The following is a 16151-nucleotide window of genomic DNA, read 5'->3' as shown; positions in this document are numbered from 1 at the left end:
CTGCAACACGTCCAAGTACCTGCGTGTATTTTTGGCTGTGAAATACCTCCACATTCTCGTTTTCAACATGCAGTTAAATCTCTCCACCACCGAGGCTTTGAGATCGCTCCCTGTGGCAAAGTGAGTAATGCCGTGTTTCTTCATCAGGCTCTTGAAATTTTTGTTGAAAAACTCTTTACCGGCGTCTGTCTGTAACTTTTCAGGGCTCTGGCTCTCTATCAAAACAGACTCAAAGGCCCTGACAACCTCGAGGGCTGATTTTCTCTTTAGTGTCCTTACGTAGGCCTTTTTTGAAAATACATCTATAACGGTCAAGAGATAATTGTAACCGTTGTTGTGTTTCACCAAAGCCTGCATATCGCAAAGGTCTGCCTGAAATTGAACCAGAGGTCGGGGTACAAACACTCTATTTCGGGTAAAATGTACTCTGGCTGGTTTATGGAGAGTATAAGTGTCCTGCTCTGAGAGGAATTCTTTGACTTTTTCGATATTTACTTTTTTACCGATTTCATCCTGCACAGCTCTGTGTAGTCTATCTAACCCTCCAAAACTCCCCGGGTGAGAGGGGTTATAATACACTTTTTTCATGACACGTTTCTCAGACATGTTTACCCCACGTCTCTCCAAAGTTTATGAAAAAACGACAAACATGATTAGCATTTTATGTTTTTATTCACACCACATTATTTTCATTTTTAGCTACAATAAAAGTAAGAGCAAAAACATTTTTTTCATGACACGTTTCTCAGACATGTACGTCTCTCCAAAGTTTATGAAAAAACGACAAACATGATTAGCATTTCATGTTTTTTATTCACACCACATTATTTTCATTTTTAGCTACAATAAAAGTAAGAGCAAAAACACAATCTATGAATAACCTCATCGTCTCTAAACAGAGAGCAATTTGTCTTGTTTTTAATAACTTGATTCAAAACAGAGACTAAACGATCAACAATCATGTGTTCTTCTACACAGGCCCACATTCTTTGAGGAAGATTCCACATGTTTTTTTTTGTTTTTTTTTACTTGTTTTCAGGAGAATATGAAGAAATCTTTAATCACGACAACACAACTTGCGGGATTTAGAATTCCACACGCACAATTTTACCCTCCTCTGGTTGTTTGTCTTCCCATATCTCAAACGCATCCTTCAACATGCACTGCTTAGCTCTGTTGTTGCCAACCAACGTGTCAAGTACCGTTTGTATTTTCCTGCTAATGCAAGTGGCGTATTTCAGATCATACAGAAAGGCCTCCACGAGCCCGAGGATCCTGCCGGATGAGATACGAATGAACCGTCTCTCAAGAGCACATGAGACGGCTGAAATAAGCGTCTCCTTCAACAGCCTTTTGTTCACAGGTTCAAAATGTGACATGTAGAAGTAGTCGGGTTCGTCTTCCAAACACGGATGCTGATGCTGGCTAGGATGACTCACCACACAGCCGTTGCAAATCTCCTGTCGATACAACTTCAGTACGTGGTCCAACACGTACACCACCACAGCTTTCACCGTGTTCATGAGAACGGCGGACAGATGACCGTCGGTCTCATTCTCTTTGTTGGCCTCCGAGTCGTCCTCTGACTCGTCCTCTGATTCGCCCTCTCGCTGCTCAGGAGATGGCGGGGTTGATGGTGATGCCGGTGAATATGCAGGAGGTGGCACCGGTATTAGCGGTTGAGGTTCCGCCGGTGGTGATGGTTGAGAGTCGAGCAGAGACCCTGGCTCGATCTCTTCCTGAATGGTTGATGGTAGAGAAGAACAAGAATGGTACGGAAGCTCAGGCTCCGAAAAAAATGTCAACAAGTTCTTGCGACACTCTGGAAAAGGACTACTACTACTAACCCTTCTCCGTGGTGAAGCTGTACGCTTAGGTTTAAGCGCCAGGATGGTTGTTCTTGGCTGTCTACGCGTCGGCGACGGCGTTGACTCAGGGTCGGAAGGAGGTGGTGAAGGAGGAGGAGAGGGATGCAAATTTTCCTGAGTGAGCTCCATTGTCTTGAGGTGGGTAAAAAAAAAGTACTTGTAGATGCAAATTCTCGTCTCTTTTAAACACTTTAGATGGTGAGGAGGAGGAGGGCGAAGCTCCTGATTGGTTGTTGTAGAGAAGATGGGAGTGTCTACGGTTTACAAAACCGTCTTCACCCTCATTATATCGCTGAAGGTTCGGCTGATGACATATAGCTGCTTAACATTACGGTCTTCTACCTCCATCACTTTCAACCATTCCTCGAGAGGAAGGCGCAATGTTGGCTGAAATATCCCACATTCGCTGCTAAAGTACTCCAGGACAAAATACTCGGTGGTCTTCTCTGCTTCTGTACACATCTGATGGCTAGCTCTAAAGTACCATTTGCCGGAGACTGAAGTTTTGGACTCCCACACCATGCTGGATACAATTCTTTCTCCATTTTCACCATTTTGAGGGGCTTCTGGCTTCGACGTTGTTGATCCAAACACGCACAAGATAGACCAATCTGTGGAGGTAAGGTTGGCCTTAAACTCTGTCGAAGGGCTATAGCTCTCCCCTTCTCGAAGCTGATAAAAACAGGCTTCGTTAGAGCTGTAGTTGAACGAGTAACCCCAGCAACCACCATATAACAACGGCCAATTTTTATGGAGAAGCATCGGCAGGGGTGCCTGAAGGCGGCATAGATGTGCTATACGTTTCTTTGGACTTTCCCATTTTTCCTGAAACCATGTCACGGGAGTTTCAGAAAGCACCCTGCTATCTCGTTTTGTAGAATCTAGTTTCCAACGCATCGCTAAAGAATCTGATACTAAAGAATCCTCGGGTGTTTCTGTGTGTCTTTTTAACGGTTTCTGTTTACAACGCATCATTGCAGTTTATTTTTCGATCCGTTGTAAATATATTTTTTAATTCGGTTGTAAAAAGATTAAAAAAGTATAGATTAAAAAAACCTAGACAATGTCGCGTCTCATCGACCCCCCTGGTCAGAAGAATGATGAGGTAACCTCGCCTTCTTGCATGAAAGAATGATGACGTATCATTCTCTCATTGGATGGAAAGGAGGCGGGATTAATCCTAATGCTGCATTCTCATTGGATGGACAGGAGGCGGGATTAATCCTAATGCTGCATTCTCATTGGATGAAAGGGGGAGGGGGTTGATCCTAATGCTGCATTCTCATTGGTCCAAACAGAACAATGAGAACAATAGACCTGTCACTTTTGACAAGAAGTGCATTATATACTCTCTTGTGAGGCAAAAGTACTAACCCCTGAACCACCATGTAGCCCAGTCTGTGAAATGTCTGTTTGAAGACTGCTTGATCAGAATCTCAGCTATGAAAAAGAAAAGAATAATGATCTCATTGATTTCATACTTCAGAGTAAATTTTTTATCAATTTAAGTTTAAACAACAAAATTAATTCTGCAAAAATAAATCATTCTATACATTTAATTTGAGATGTTTCTAAATAAAATGTACAAAGTGATGAAAACATAATATCAACATGAAAGAAAAGGCCTGGTGCTTTCTCTCTTAAGACCCTTTCATTAGAACAAAAACAATCAGTACTCATTGTAAACACATTTAAAGTGAAGAAAAGTTGAAATGTTCATGCAGAGAAAACATCGGTTCAGCTGAACAAAAATCCTCATGAGCAGTAAAGCCTCTGTGACTAAACAGAAACAGCTAAAGAGAGTTATTTAAAGAGACTCAAACATTTACAGAACAAGTGAGAAGATGTCAAAGTACCGCACATGAAGTTTGATTGACAGGTGAACAATGTAACCACAATCAGCTCTCAGCAACAAACATGAATAATGATCAAGTTGAAGGATTAAAGTTTAACCGACTGTTCCTTTAAATGACTTCTGTCTATTTCAGTTTACACAACTCAGCACTAGATCTACGATAAATCAAAAGTCCAGCATGTAGAGGCTGAGTGAATGTGGTCTGGACTCTATGGAGGAGAGTCATGGTTTCAGAGATGCTGTAGAAGGACAGAATACCTGCTTTGTGATCCAGGTACACTCCTACTCTGGAGGACGGAGGACCTGAGACAGGAGTGCTGACATTGTTGGAATAAAAGTTATAACTGTTGTTGTAACAAAGTAACATCCAAGATTTGTCATTGAATCCAAATTCACTTTCACTCCCGCCTCCTGTTCTGCTGATATTCTTGTATGCGACTGCTACACGAACTCCTTCTCCTCCTCTCTCCAGTTCCCAGTAACAACGTCCAGTCAGACTCTCTGGACTCAGGACCTGACATCGTCCATTGAATCTGTCTGGGTGACTAGAATAAGACTGTTGTTGATCTGTGCGAGTTACTTTTCTGTTTCCATCAGATAATAACAGATGTGTGTGTGCTGTGTTTGGATCCAGTGTGATGTCACATGAATATTGTAAGAAGTCAGCTCTGGTCTTAGGCTGTGGCTCTGACAGTAAAACATCCACTTCAGTCACTCTCTGTGAGATGTTTGTCCATTTCTCTCTCAGGACGTCCTCTAGTTTATCTCTGACTTCTGACACAGCTGCTGTCACATCCTCAAAGTACCTCAGAGGACGGATATTGATGCTGGATGAGTGTGTAGATTCACAGAGTGGTGACAGTGAGGGGTAGTCATGTAGAAACTGGTTGTGGTCCTGTGTGTGTGAGAGCTTCTCCAGTTCACTGTCTCTCCTCTTCAGCTCAGTGATCTCTTGCTCCAGCTTCTCCTGAAGCTCTCTGACTCGACTCACTTCAGTTTGCTGCTGGGATCTGACCTGCTGCTTCACATCAGAGCGTCTTTTCTCCATGAGACGGATCATCTCTGTGAAGATCTTCTCACTGCCCTCCACTGCTTTATCAGCGGAGCCATTGATATCCTCCACCTCCTGTTGAAGCAGCTTCACATCTTTCTCTCTGTCCTGGATTCTCTGCTGGATGTTTTGTCGACTCACCTCCAGCTCTCTCTGCTTCTCGGTCCTCTCTGCTGCAGCTGGGACTGTGTCGTGGCCTTTATGTTCATCCAAAGAGCAGAGATAACAGATAGACTGCTGATCAGTACGACAGAACATCTTCATCACCTCATCATGACGAGAGCAGACGTTCTCCTGGAGCTTCTTGGAAGGCTCCACCAGCTTGTGTTTCTTCAATGGAGCCACTTCAAAATGAGGCTGCAGGTGTTTCTCACAGAAAGAAGCCAGACATTGTAGACAGGACTTTTGAGCTTTCAGTTTTCTCTCGGTACAGAAATCACAGGCCACATCTTCAGGTCTAGCATAGCAGTGATCAGCAGGAGCAGCTTGGAGTCCAGTCTTCTTCAGCTCCTCCACTAAAACTGCTAACATGGTGTTTTTCACCAGGACAGGCTTCGATGGGAAGGTCTGCCTACACTGAGGGCAGCTGTAGATTTTCTTCTCCTCCTCTTCATCCCAGTGGGTTTTAACACAGTTCATACAGTAGCTGTGTCCACAGGGAACAGTCACCGGATCCTTCAGTAGATCCAGACAGATCGAACAAGAGAAGGTTTCCAGGTCCAGCTGAAGTCCTTTCTGTGCCATTTCTCCTCTCAGTGACAACGACTGTCTGAGAAACTGTTTTCACCTGAATGTCAGCTCGTGTTGGTTACACCCATCTGTAAACTGTAGATCTAAAGGGGAGGGAACCAGGAAATACTGGGTCAGAGTGGAGCTGGCTGTGTTTGAGAGCAGGCAGGAGAGGGAGGGGTTATCAAGCTCTGGTTTATTCCAGGAAGAGGAGCAGCACTGTACATTTCCAGCTTTGTTTCCTCATTCCTCATACAGTTGATGGACTTGTTTGCCTACTTCTACTTTGCCTGGCATGCATTCTTGTCAAACTGTCAGTAGCAGTATTCATAAAGTCAATATTTTTATGATGAGAAGAAATGTTTAAGGTTAGGTCCATTTAAATATTTCCTCTGAGATGGTTTCTTTAAAACCATCTACAATAAATCTACTACATATTTGAAGTTAAAGGCATACTTCACCTGATGAAACATGAATCTGTATTGACATTGGGTCATATATGTAGTAGAAATGTGAAATCAATTTTGAAGTTGGTGCCATCTTGACCGTAAAAAGGCAGAAAGTGTCTTTTTGGCTCATGTGGATGAATGACATCAACTCCCAGAATGCACAGCACCGCAGACCACTCCCACTAAGGTGCTCTATTTACAGACATTTATTATAACACATAGGGTTTCCTCAACTGATTCTGAGATTTTTTCCAGAAGGAATTGGCAAGAAATACAAAGATGTCCTGTCTCAGTGGAAAATGAGGGCGGGATGTACGACCATTCAAAAATACTACCAGGTTTCTAATGATACAAAGCTTAATGCAAATGGTTGAAGTATCCCTTTAAGCACAGATGTAAATTAATGAAGACATTTTCCCTTTCTCTGGAGAAAAAAGTCAAAATTCCCAACTCTCCTCCTTCAACATGCCTGCTCATCTGGAAACAGGAAAATAAGACGATCAAATTTGGTCCTACGTCTTCATGAGGGATGCAAGTGACTCAGACAGTCGAGTATTCAAGGATGATAATACAAACTTTCTTTCTATACTGTAGCGGTTTACGAAACAGAGAATGGCGAAAATGTCCAAAAATATAGGCAAAGTGATTTCTATTAAAGGAAAAATAACAGCTTGTTGCTAATAAGGGCTGGTAGGGGGTCCCAGGTCTCACGGAAGGATGTCAGAGATCTGTGAGAACCTTAACTTCTCTAGTTGTAAGCATCCATAAAGCGTCCTGTACCCACCTGTTTTAAGTTGGAGTGTATATTTTCAGTTGGGTAGTCAGGGGATTCGGTTTTAAAGTGTCATTGAGAACCTGTTGGAGAGTATAGAATATTTCTGACTATAAGCTTGTGAGCCTCAGGCATGTCCAGAACATACAGTATGTAAATAGTCAGCTGGAGATCGTTTACAACAGTTACAAGCATCGCTATGATTGGGATATATTTTAGCTTTCGTTGGGCGACCAGGTGTGAAAAGCAGAGTTGGAGCAGGCAAAGAGGAACGCATGATTGTTCAAAATCAGAGCAAGAAAAGAAACCCTATATGCAGACCGTGATGTTTCCTGAATTGAAGCCAATTCTAAATTGTGTTAGTTCCAACTGTGTTGTGTGAAATCAAATGTACTTTTACAGGCAGCTGTGATCAAATCGCGGAGTTCAGGGAGCAGTATGAAGATGATATTTCAATGTGAGCCCAAGATGGGCAGGTGTCCGGAAGTTGGCAGCGGACTGAGTGTAAGAGTTTATTAATATTGGACGCCCAAAAGTAATGGAGAAAATTCGGGAGTGATAGTCCACCTTCAGATTTAGGAAGCTGAAGAATGGATTTAATGAGACGGTTGGTTTTTTATGCCGTATAAATGCAGTAAGCTGTTGGTCGAGGATAGTGAAAAATTATTTATTGAGACAGATTGTGATGTGTTGAAAAAAATATATCGGAAGAATAACCATTTTGATGAGACTGACCCGACCTGCAAGGGATAGGGGGAGGGCAGCCCATCTGGACAGGTCTTATTTACATTTGTCTGGTAAGGGCTGAAAGATCTTAAGGAACAGTTTTTTGGGGGAGCGCGAGACAAACACCCTAAATATCTGAATCCTCCGTTACTTTGAAGGAATAAGTGGAGTGTGGAAGGGAGCTCGACAAATTGTTCACAAAAAATTGTGTGTTTTTCTGAATGTTCATTTTGTAGCCTGACAAGCGCCTAGAAACAACATTATTAAAAGGGGAGAGGATGTGGGGTTTGAGATAAACAGCATGAGGTCATCAGCATATAGGGGAAGTTTGTGGAGCTGACCGAAACAATGATTCTGTTAAAGTACTCCTGGTTCCTAACCCAGATGGCTAACGGTTCGATGGCTATATTGAACAGCAGGGGTGAAAGCAAACAACCCTGCAGGGTCCCATGTTGGAGAGGGAAATAAGCTGAATGGACACCATTATTATGTACTGAACCAGATTGAGTAGCAGACAAGAGTTTAACCCAACAAATACATTAGAATCAAAACCAAATCTTTCTCAAATAAAAAAACTAAATAGCCTCACTCCACCCTATCAAAGGCTTTCTCCACGTCGAGCACCACCACGATTTCAGGAGTGTTAGACACAGGTAAGAGAATGATGTTCAACAGTCTTCTGGTATTAAAGAAAAGGTGCCTCCCCAACAAGAAACCCGTCTGGTCTGATGAAATTATGGAGATGGAGGGAGAGAACTTTTGCCAGAATCTTGTAATCCACAAATAAAAGTGAGACCGGTCGGTAGTTACCACAAGAGGTACGATCCCTGTCCTTCTTTTGAAGTAATGAGATAGGAGCCTCGGACAAAGTCCCTGCTAAGCAGCCTCAAATATTTTAAATGTGTTTTATCATCCGGTAAGATATCTAAGGTCATCTGACCAAAACCTTCTGTCCATGCTAAGATCCAGGACAAAGTGTTATTATGGGGATCAGGCTTTTTCTCTTAGCTTTTTACCATAGTTCTCTACGTTTTGTGTCACATCATTGTTACCTGTTCTTTCATTCTGATTGTTGGTGTTCTTGTCTGTTACTTTCTTATGCTTTGTTTTTTTTTCTATCTACGATGTTTGGATCAGCTGTGTTGTGTGTAAAGTGATGTATAAATAATGTTGAGTTGAGTTTGGTTGAATTGAAAAGTGAAGCCATTCAGAAAGAAGAAGTTTGTTTGGATAAATCACTCAGAGTAAACTTCATTTAATTTAGCCTCCAAAGAACTGCAACAATACTTATGTGTTAAATGTGATGTGGTCAGATACGATTATCTGCCCTTCTGAGCTGCTGAAGGAGAATTAGACTAAACATTTGTGTGAATGCTTGAACAATATTTGAATTGAAACCCATTGAGCTTTGTGTTTATAAAGGAGGTCATCAAAGACATAAGAGTCCAATCCTCTCTCAGATATGAAACTCTATTTTTTTAAAGTGTTCACATCTGATGATCGTCACTCGCTCAGCTGGTCTGACTCATCTTCAGTGTGTGTGTGGGTGTGTCCAAACATGCACACTCTGATAGTCATCACAAACACTTTTCTCCTGGAGTGTTTTCAACTCTTCATGTAGAGTCTGGGTGTCGGTCTCATTCTGTATTTCATCACGTAAATTATTTTTAAAAGCCTGATTTCATACCAGAAGTACGCCAAGGGTTGTTCTAACTGTTGTAGATCTAATTTCCTGTCTGCAGGTGAAGTTAATGTAGTCTCAGTCTCTCTCTCTTTTTAGATGACTAATGTTATTTTTTTAATTGTGCTGCTAAACTACAACTCTGAGCTGTAATGTGTGCGGTCAGGAACACTTCTTATATCAGCCCATCACAATGTCCACCCATAAAGGCTTTAAAGTGAAATAAAGTCATCAGCCCTAAACAAACATTCCTGCAGATATGAACCCACTTATAAGAGCAGGTTTTTATTTTTGCACACGTGTTAAGGATAGTTCTAAATCTGGACCCAAACGCACGACTCAGACAAGTAGGCAGAGTTAAACAGGTATTTAATGAACAATGTGACTCAAATGTGCAAAGGGAGGGGGGGGGGGGCTGCCTCTCCCCATATGCTGAATACGTGCTTGCGTGTGGCCTCATAATTAATGAGGGGCCTCTATTGGGAGAATTGCGTTTTTTTTTATCCTTATACGCGCAGACAGCTCAGCAGAGCATGTCAGTAATATGTCAGCTGGAGGAAAGAGAGGAGACCTATGCTGTCCGTCCTGTCATTTGACACTGCAAGCACGCATCACTGACATGACCAGTCAACTTCTGACCAATCAGAGACGAGAATTGAATTCATGAGAGTCCTCTCACACCTGTAGCTCATTTGCTTAATTGTAGCCTGGGGATTGTCACTGAGTGCTTCACTGTCCGTAGGAAGAAAAAACATTCCAATCTTGGGCACACACACACACACACTGATAAAACGTGATTAAGTATAAAAACACTCAAATAGTGAAAGTTATAATAAAAACAATCACTCTAAAACCATCAATAAAATACAAAACATGCAGGACACCTTCTTAAAACTGACTCCCCCCCTGGTTAAAGGTTGGCAGTCTCTGCAACATTCTTACAGTGTATAGCGCTGTGGTGGCACTCCCAGTCTTGGTCTTGATGACCACCGCACATCCCTCATCTGTTGTACCCACGGGTATGCTAGGGGCAGGAAAATAGTAGAAACTTGGCACATTCAAATGTCTCTCTTCATTTGTTGGTGGAACCGCTGGTCTTGGCTCTAATAGGAGACTGGTACAGATTTTAAGTGAGTTTCTGTGCAAAACCTTGTCCTTTCCTCCTTTCTCTGGTCTCACTCAGTACACCAATCAGTGTCCCCCACTGTTTCCAGTACAACAAATTTACAAGATTTGAAATACTTTTACAAGTGCTGAGACAAATTTACAAGCCACAGAATCCTGACGGAAAGGGAATGTACCAAATGTACGAAGTGGCCCGGAAGTGATTGAGTGAGGGGGTAATTTTGTTTGTTTTGGCAGAAAGACTTGGCGGATAATTGAATTTAAATGAATGAATGAATTCTTAATCATATAAGATTATATTCATTTTCATAGGTCTCAGTTCTGGATGGAGTTATTTGCAGACCTCCGAGATGCTGGATACTTCAAAAGTTTGAGAGACCGTCCACACAAAAAGCATAACTGACTAATCTGGCTCAAATGAGTTCCACAAGACGGGCAAAACATCTTTCTGTCACCACAGACTCTGTACCAATCCATATCACAGTCTGCCAAGTCTTTCAGCCAAAACAAACAAGATGATGTAAGGATACGTTGTGCATGTGATGACTGTGTTTTGCCTTCACTATGGCTGGTATGTCCTTTTATCTTTTTATTGTGACTGTTTGGATGCAGATGGCTGTTGGAAATGTTGCACGCTGCTATCTTTTAACTGAGCTGAAAATTGGTGTTTATGTACTGCAGTTTGTCTCATTCTGTGTTGGATGTATCGGGACGAGCCTGGTGTGTGCTGTTTGTCCTTTTAACATTGACCTTTCTTTTCAGCCCCCATCTCCCCTCCCCTCAAAAGACTTTTGTCTTTTACCAGGCCGTCTTTGTAAACAAGAATTTGTTCTTTAATGACCTGCCTGGTTAAATAAAGGTACAAAAATAAATAATGATAAATACACTCTATGAAATAAACAGAGTCAATTTTATTACATGTAAACATGCTAAACAGAGAATTAACCAGAACACAGCACACTTACCAATGGTATCTGTGCTGTCTTCCTTACACTGAATTGAGCCTGAAAGTGTCTCTCTCCTCTCACCTCACTCCTGCTCTCACACACACCACTGACAACTCCTGTCTGTCAATTAAAGCCGCTCAGCATGTTTACGCACCTGGCTCAAAAAGAAGGTTACCTGATTGTCTGATCTGTGCTCAGTGCTGCTCTCTAGTGTTAAAAACAAAGCTTTGATTAAAGACCGACAGCAGAGATAACCTGGTAAGTAATAATAAAGTTAACCTTTAAACACAAAATAAACAGAATTACATATGAACCAGTAAATACACTTCAACCATATTTTAGATTTCTGTTTGTCCTTTAATTTTAACAAAACAATGGTAAAAACATTAACAATGGAAGAAGATAGGCTCGCACACTTCCTCTCATGCCACAAAAAAAGGTTTTTATTAATCACAACGTTTCTACCAGAGGTCTTTATCAGGTGATAATTTATTTATTTATTTTAATTTGTGTCATTTGAACATGTGTGTGGGCCTATCTTCTTCCTCAGCTTGCTGTTTTTGCAGCGTATAACTACCTCCTTTTTCTAAAAACATGAACAATCCAAACATCCACCGATGTCTACCACACAGGCTCTTCTTCAGGTCGTGGAAGTGTTAAGACTCGGCACAAAGGTAAGCACCCAAAAGCTAAACTCCGGACACAGAGGCACAATTTATCAGGAATTTAATACTTCAACAAAACTAATAGTGCAAAAGGGGGCGAGGGGAAGTGAGTCCAGGTGCAGAGTGATGAGGTGAAGGAGCGTGTCCCAATCCTTCTAGTGAGACGGTGAGAGAACCGGCAGATCGGTGAACGAGCAGGCAGGCTAGCGATCAGACAGGCACGAGCACGTAGCACAGAATCTGAGGCAGAGTACACAGAGGTTCGTGATTCAAAAACACAGGAGCACGAGTTCACACAGAACTATAAGTTATAAAGAGAGCCAACACCAGTGATATACCACAGAGAGATATAGGATACTCAGGCGACAAGTGGTGAACAGACCGGAGTAGATATACTTCTGGTGAGAAGGGGGAGACTGCATGCATCTGGGTTGTCTGCAGAGAGAACCCCGCCCACATGCAATCACAGGGGAGGAGAAACAGAGGGTTGAGACAAACAGAGGGAAACTAACAACATACAAGAGGAAGGGAGGGGCTGTCATGGGTTGAATCATGAAGAATGGATCGTCTCTAAGAGTCATTCAAACCATTCAAATGGAGCAGAGGAATTCAGTCCTGTTGCAGCAGATTTTTTACTCTATTGAATTTGATCCCGAGGGTTGTTGTTCGAGCTGCAGTCTATCTGCAGCAGAAGACTAGAACTGCTGTTGCTGCTGCTGGTGCAGTGTCCAAGGTGTCAGAACATGTTGTAAAGTAGTTTGCTTTATATCTACCCTGATACTGCATCACTGTTACCAACTAAGGTTTACAAACAAAAACAAGCATGATGAAAACATCCAGAAGCAATCCCTGATGCAACAAATAAGCTTCATACAACCCAGTCTCATGTCAAAATGTGTAATGCCTATGTTGGTCCACAGCGCAAAACGTAGTAGTTTCACAATAAGGGCTCTAAAATTGTGACATGCCTACGTTTCCTTTTGCCTATTCTTTTGTATAGGCATACGTCAGGTCACGTGACTGCCCAGTTTTCCCCTGGCGGAAAAAAAACATGGCGGACATCCCTTCTATTTTCGGCGGAAAATTCAATATTTTAAGATAGTTTGAGGCTTAAGTGTCGTTTTGATAACCTTTCTGGTGACAAATGTACATTGTATCTTCATAATCTTCGTTCGGTTTATGTTTATGATCTTTAGTTTGTTCGTTTGTACGAAGATTATTTCAGGTCTCGATAGAAAAACGTTGGACTGTTACGTTTTCTACTGTTGCTATGGTGGTAGCTATGGACGCTATCAACAACGAACCGGAAGGAAGTGGACGTTCGGTTCGTGGCTCTTAAAACAGGTTACATCAGACCCTAGACATCAAACTAAGCTCCTATACAATAAATAATGATTTCTGTTACATTTTTATGGATGTCTTTCATTACAACCAAATTTAATAAAAAGATTGGAACAGATCGATGCATATTAGCAACATTATAAACTATAACACGTAACAATACATAAAGACAATACTGTACAGTTTGTGTGATTTATATGATTTCATAATTTTTATTTAACAAAATAATCCTGACAGATTAGATTAATACCAGAAAATGTAATCAATAAAGTAAACGGCCAGCGATAAGAACTACAAACGGGCGCATGACACTGACATCAAATAATGACGTATTGATAATCGTCACTTGTGAGCGACCTCTTTATTAGCTCTTTCAGGGGGTATTTACAGATGTTTTTTAAGGTTGGTTGCAAAAACACATTTTAAATCTGTGTTAACCAAAGATCCCATTCCAGGAATCTAAGCAAAAACCCATTCAAAAAGCCCATTATGCTATGGTCTGCCAGTGTACTGCTGACATGCGCAATCGTGCAGTCACGCCCACTGTCAGTTTAAAGGCCGAGGGCCCCCCCTCCCCCCTCTCCCTCCTCTCCTTAGACTCAAATTTTAAATCCCTTTTTCATACACTTATGTTTGACCTAGAACCCCCACATTTTCACCAGTTTGTTGGTGAGATTGGGAACTGTCACCAAAACAACCAAACCAACTTCCTAGGTCTCTTCTAAGAGATTTTGTGAGCCCACAAGTCACTTAAGGCCCCACTCTCAATTTGCCAAAACTTTCACAATTGAAACACTTTTATCAAAACATCAAAAAAGGGTGTTAAAAATTGTGAAAATGTTCCAAAAGACAGAGGGTCATTCTCTGCTATATGCTGTATGCTTTGTGAACAAGACTTATGTTAAAAACTCATTTTAAAGGTGCTTAAAATAGCTAATTTGACCATTTGAGGCCTAGCAGAGACATGAAGCCTTTTGACCTGTTCAGCCCTGTTGCTCTTTGGCTCTCATTTATTGCATAGTACATATATGATCTATGTTAAAATAAAGTACATATATCAGTTAATTTCGGATATTTTGACTGTTATTCTAGAAACGGGAATTTTGGTAGTTGTGCACAGAGGGAACATAATTGGGGTTGTAAAAAATGAATATCTACCCACTATATCAAATATTTACTAAAGCCGAATGGGTTTTGTAAAATAATCTAGACTATATATATTGTAAAAAAGTGGTCAAATCAAACCTGTTTTAAAAGATAGTATTAATCTGTCAGGATTATTTAGTTAAATAAAATCATATAAATCACACAAACTGTACAGTATTGTCTTTATGTATTGTTACGTGTTATAGTTTATAATGTTGCTAATATGCATCGATCTGTTCCAATCTTTTTATTAAATTTGGTTGTAATGAAAGAAATCCATAAAAATGTAACAGAAATCATTATTTATTGTATAGGAGTTTAGTTTGATGTCTAGGGTCTGATGTAACCTGTTTTAAGAGCCACGAACCGAACGTCCACTTCCTTCCGGTTTGTTGTTGATAGCGTCCATAGCTACCACCATAGCAACAGTAGAAAACGTAACATTCCAACGTTTCTCTAGCGAGACCTGAAAGAATCTTCGTACAAACGAACAAACTAAAGATCATAAACATAAACCGAACGAAGATTATGAAGATACAATGTACATTTGTCACCAGAAAGGTTATCAAAACGACACTTAAGCCTCAAACTATCTTAAAATATTGAATTTTCCGCCAAAAATAGAAGGGATGTCCACCATGGTTTTTTTTCGCCAGGGGAAAACTGGGCAGTCACATGACCTGAGGTATGCCTATACAAAAGAATAGACAAAAGGAAACGTAGGCATGTCACAATTTTAGAGCCCTTATTGTGAAACTACTACGTTTTGCGCTGTGGACCAACGTGGGTATTACACATTTTGACATGAGACTGGGTTGGCTTTGTCTTATTTTGAACACTATTTGGATCATTTCTAAAGGCTTTGATCATTTTTCTTCTGAGGGTGAGCTTTTTGAAGTGCTTGATGAAATAGTAGATGTTCATAACTTCATGTTTACTGTTTTGATTATCATTATTGATTTGATTTTTTGATTTTTTTAGAAATACTTTATGGTTTCAGTGATCTCCTGTCCTCACTGTCGCCGACAGGAAACAGGAAGCCTGCCTGTCGGCAGCATATTATATTAACTGTATTACACCTCGTAGAGATAGCCACGAACATCCAATTCGAGCACAAGACCTTCAAAATCCCCTTCATCCATAACAGTTTGAAGTTGAAACATACTTTATTCATCATTGTCGGTTCATATCAGCTTTCTCCATAGAGCCTGTTAGCTTAGCTTCCAAGCAGGCAGATTTTAAGTTTAGATTCTGGGGGTGAGTTCCCACCCACTGATCTGTGATTGGTCTGTAGCTTCAGTGGTCCAAAATATCAGGAAGTAGCGTTGTAGTTTCACCCCCGCTAACCACAACAGTGACGATTTTTGCCTCATCGGAGGCTCCTTGTCAGACAAGAAATACAAAGATTTCCCGTCTCAGGGGAAAATGAGGGCGGGATGCAATACCATTCAAAAATACTACCAGGTTTCTAATGATTCAAAGCTTAATGCGAATGGGTGAAGTATCCCTTTAAGCACAGATGTAAATTAATAAAGACATTTTCCCTTTCTCTGCAGAAAAAAGTCCAAATTCCCAACTCTCCTCCTTCAACATGCCTGCTCATCTGGAAACAGGAAAATAAGACGATCAAATTTGGTCCTACGTCTTCATGAGAGATGCATGTGACTCAGACAGTCGAGTATATAAGGATGTTAATACATACTTTCTTTCTATACTGTAGCGGTTTACAAAACAGAGAATGACGAAAATGTCCAAAAATATAGGCAAAGTGATTTCTATTAAAGGAAAAATAACAG

The 16151-nt window shown here is 41.0% G+C and overlaps 1 protein-coding gene and 1 long non-coding RNA gene across 2 annotated transcripts in view; one reads left to right on the top strand and one right to left on the bottom strand.

Moving 5' to 3' along the window:
• The window catches only part of LOC132973773 (uncharacterized), a 390261-nt gene that overhangs the window by 292289 nt on the left and 81821 nt on the right, over positions 1-16151 (top strand). The gene's annotated exons all lie outside the window — the stretch shown is intronic.
• On the bottom strand, positions 3233-5540 carry LOC132973758 (tripartite motif-containing protein 16-like). Its single transcript, XM_061037347.1, has one exon. The coding sequence runs from the start codon at positions 5516-5518 to the stop codon at positions 3848-3850; it is 1671 nt and encodes a 556-aa protein (XP_060893330.1). The 5' UTR covers positions 5519-5540; the 3' UTR covers positions 3233-3847.

The sequence above is a fragment of the Labrus mixtus genome, chromosome 5, assembly GCF_963584025.1.
Source record: "Labrus mixtus chromosome 5, fLabMix1.1, whole genome shotgun sequence".
Taxonomy (NCBI): domain Eukaryota; kingdom Metazoa; phylum Chordata; class Actinopteri; order Labriformes; family Labridae; genus Labrus; species Labrus mixtus.
This window is presented reverse-complemented; position numbering and strand designations above follow the sequence as displayed.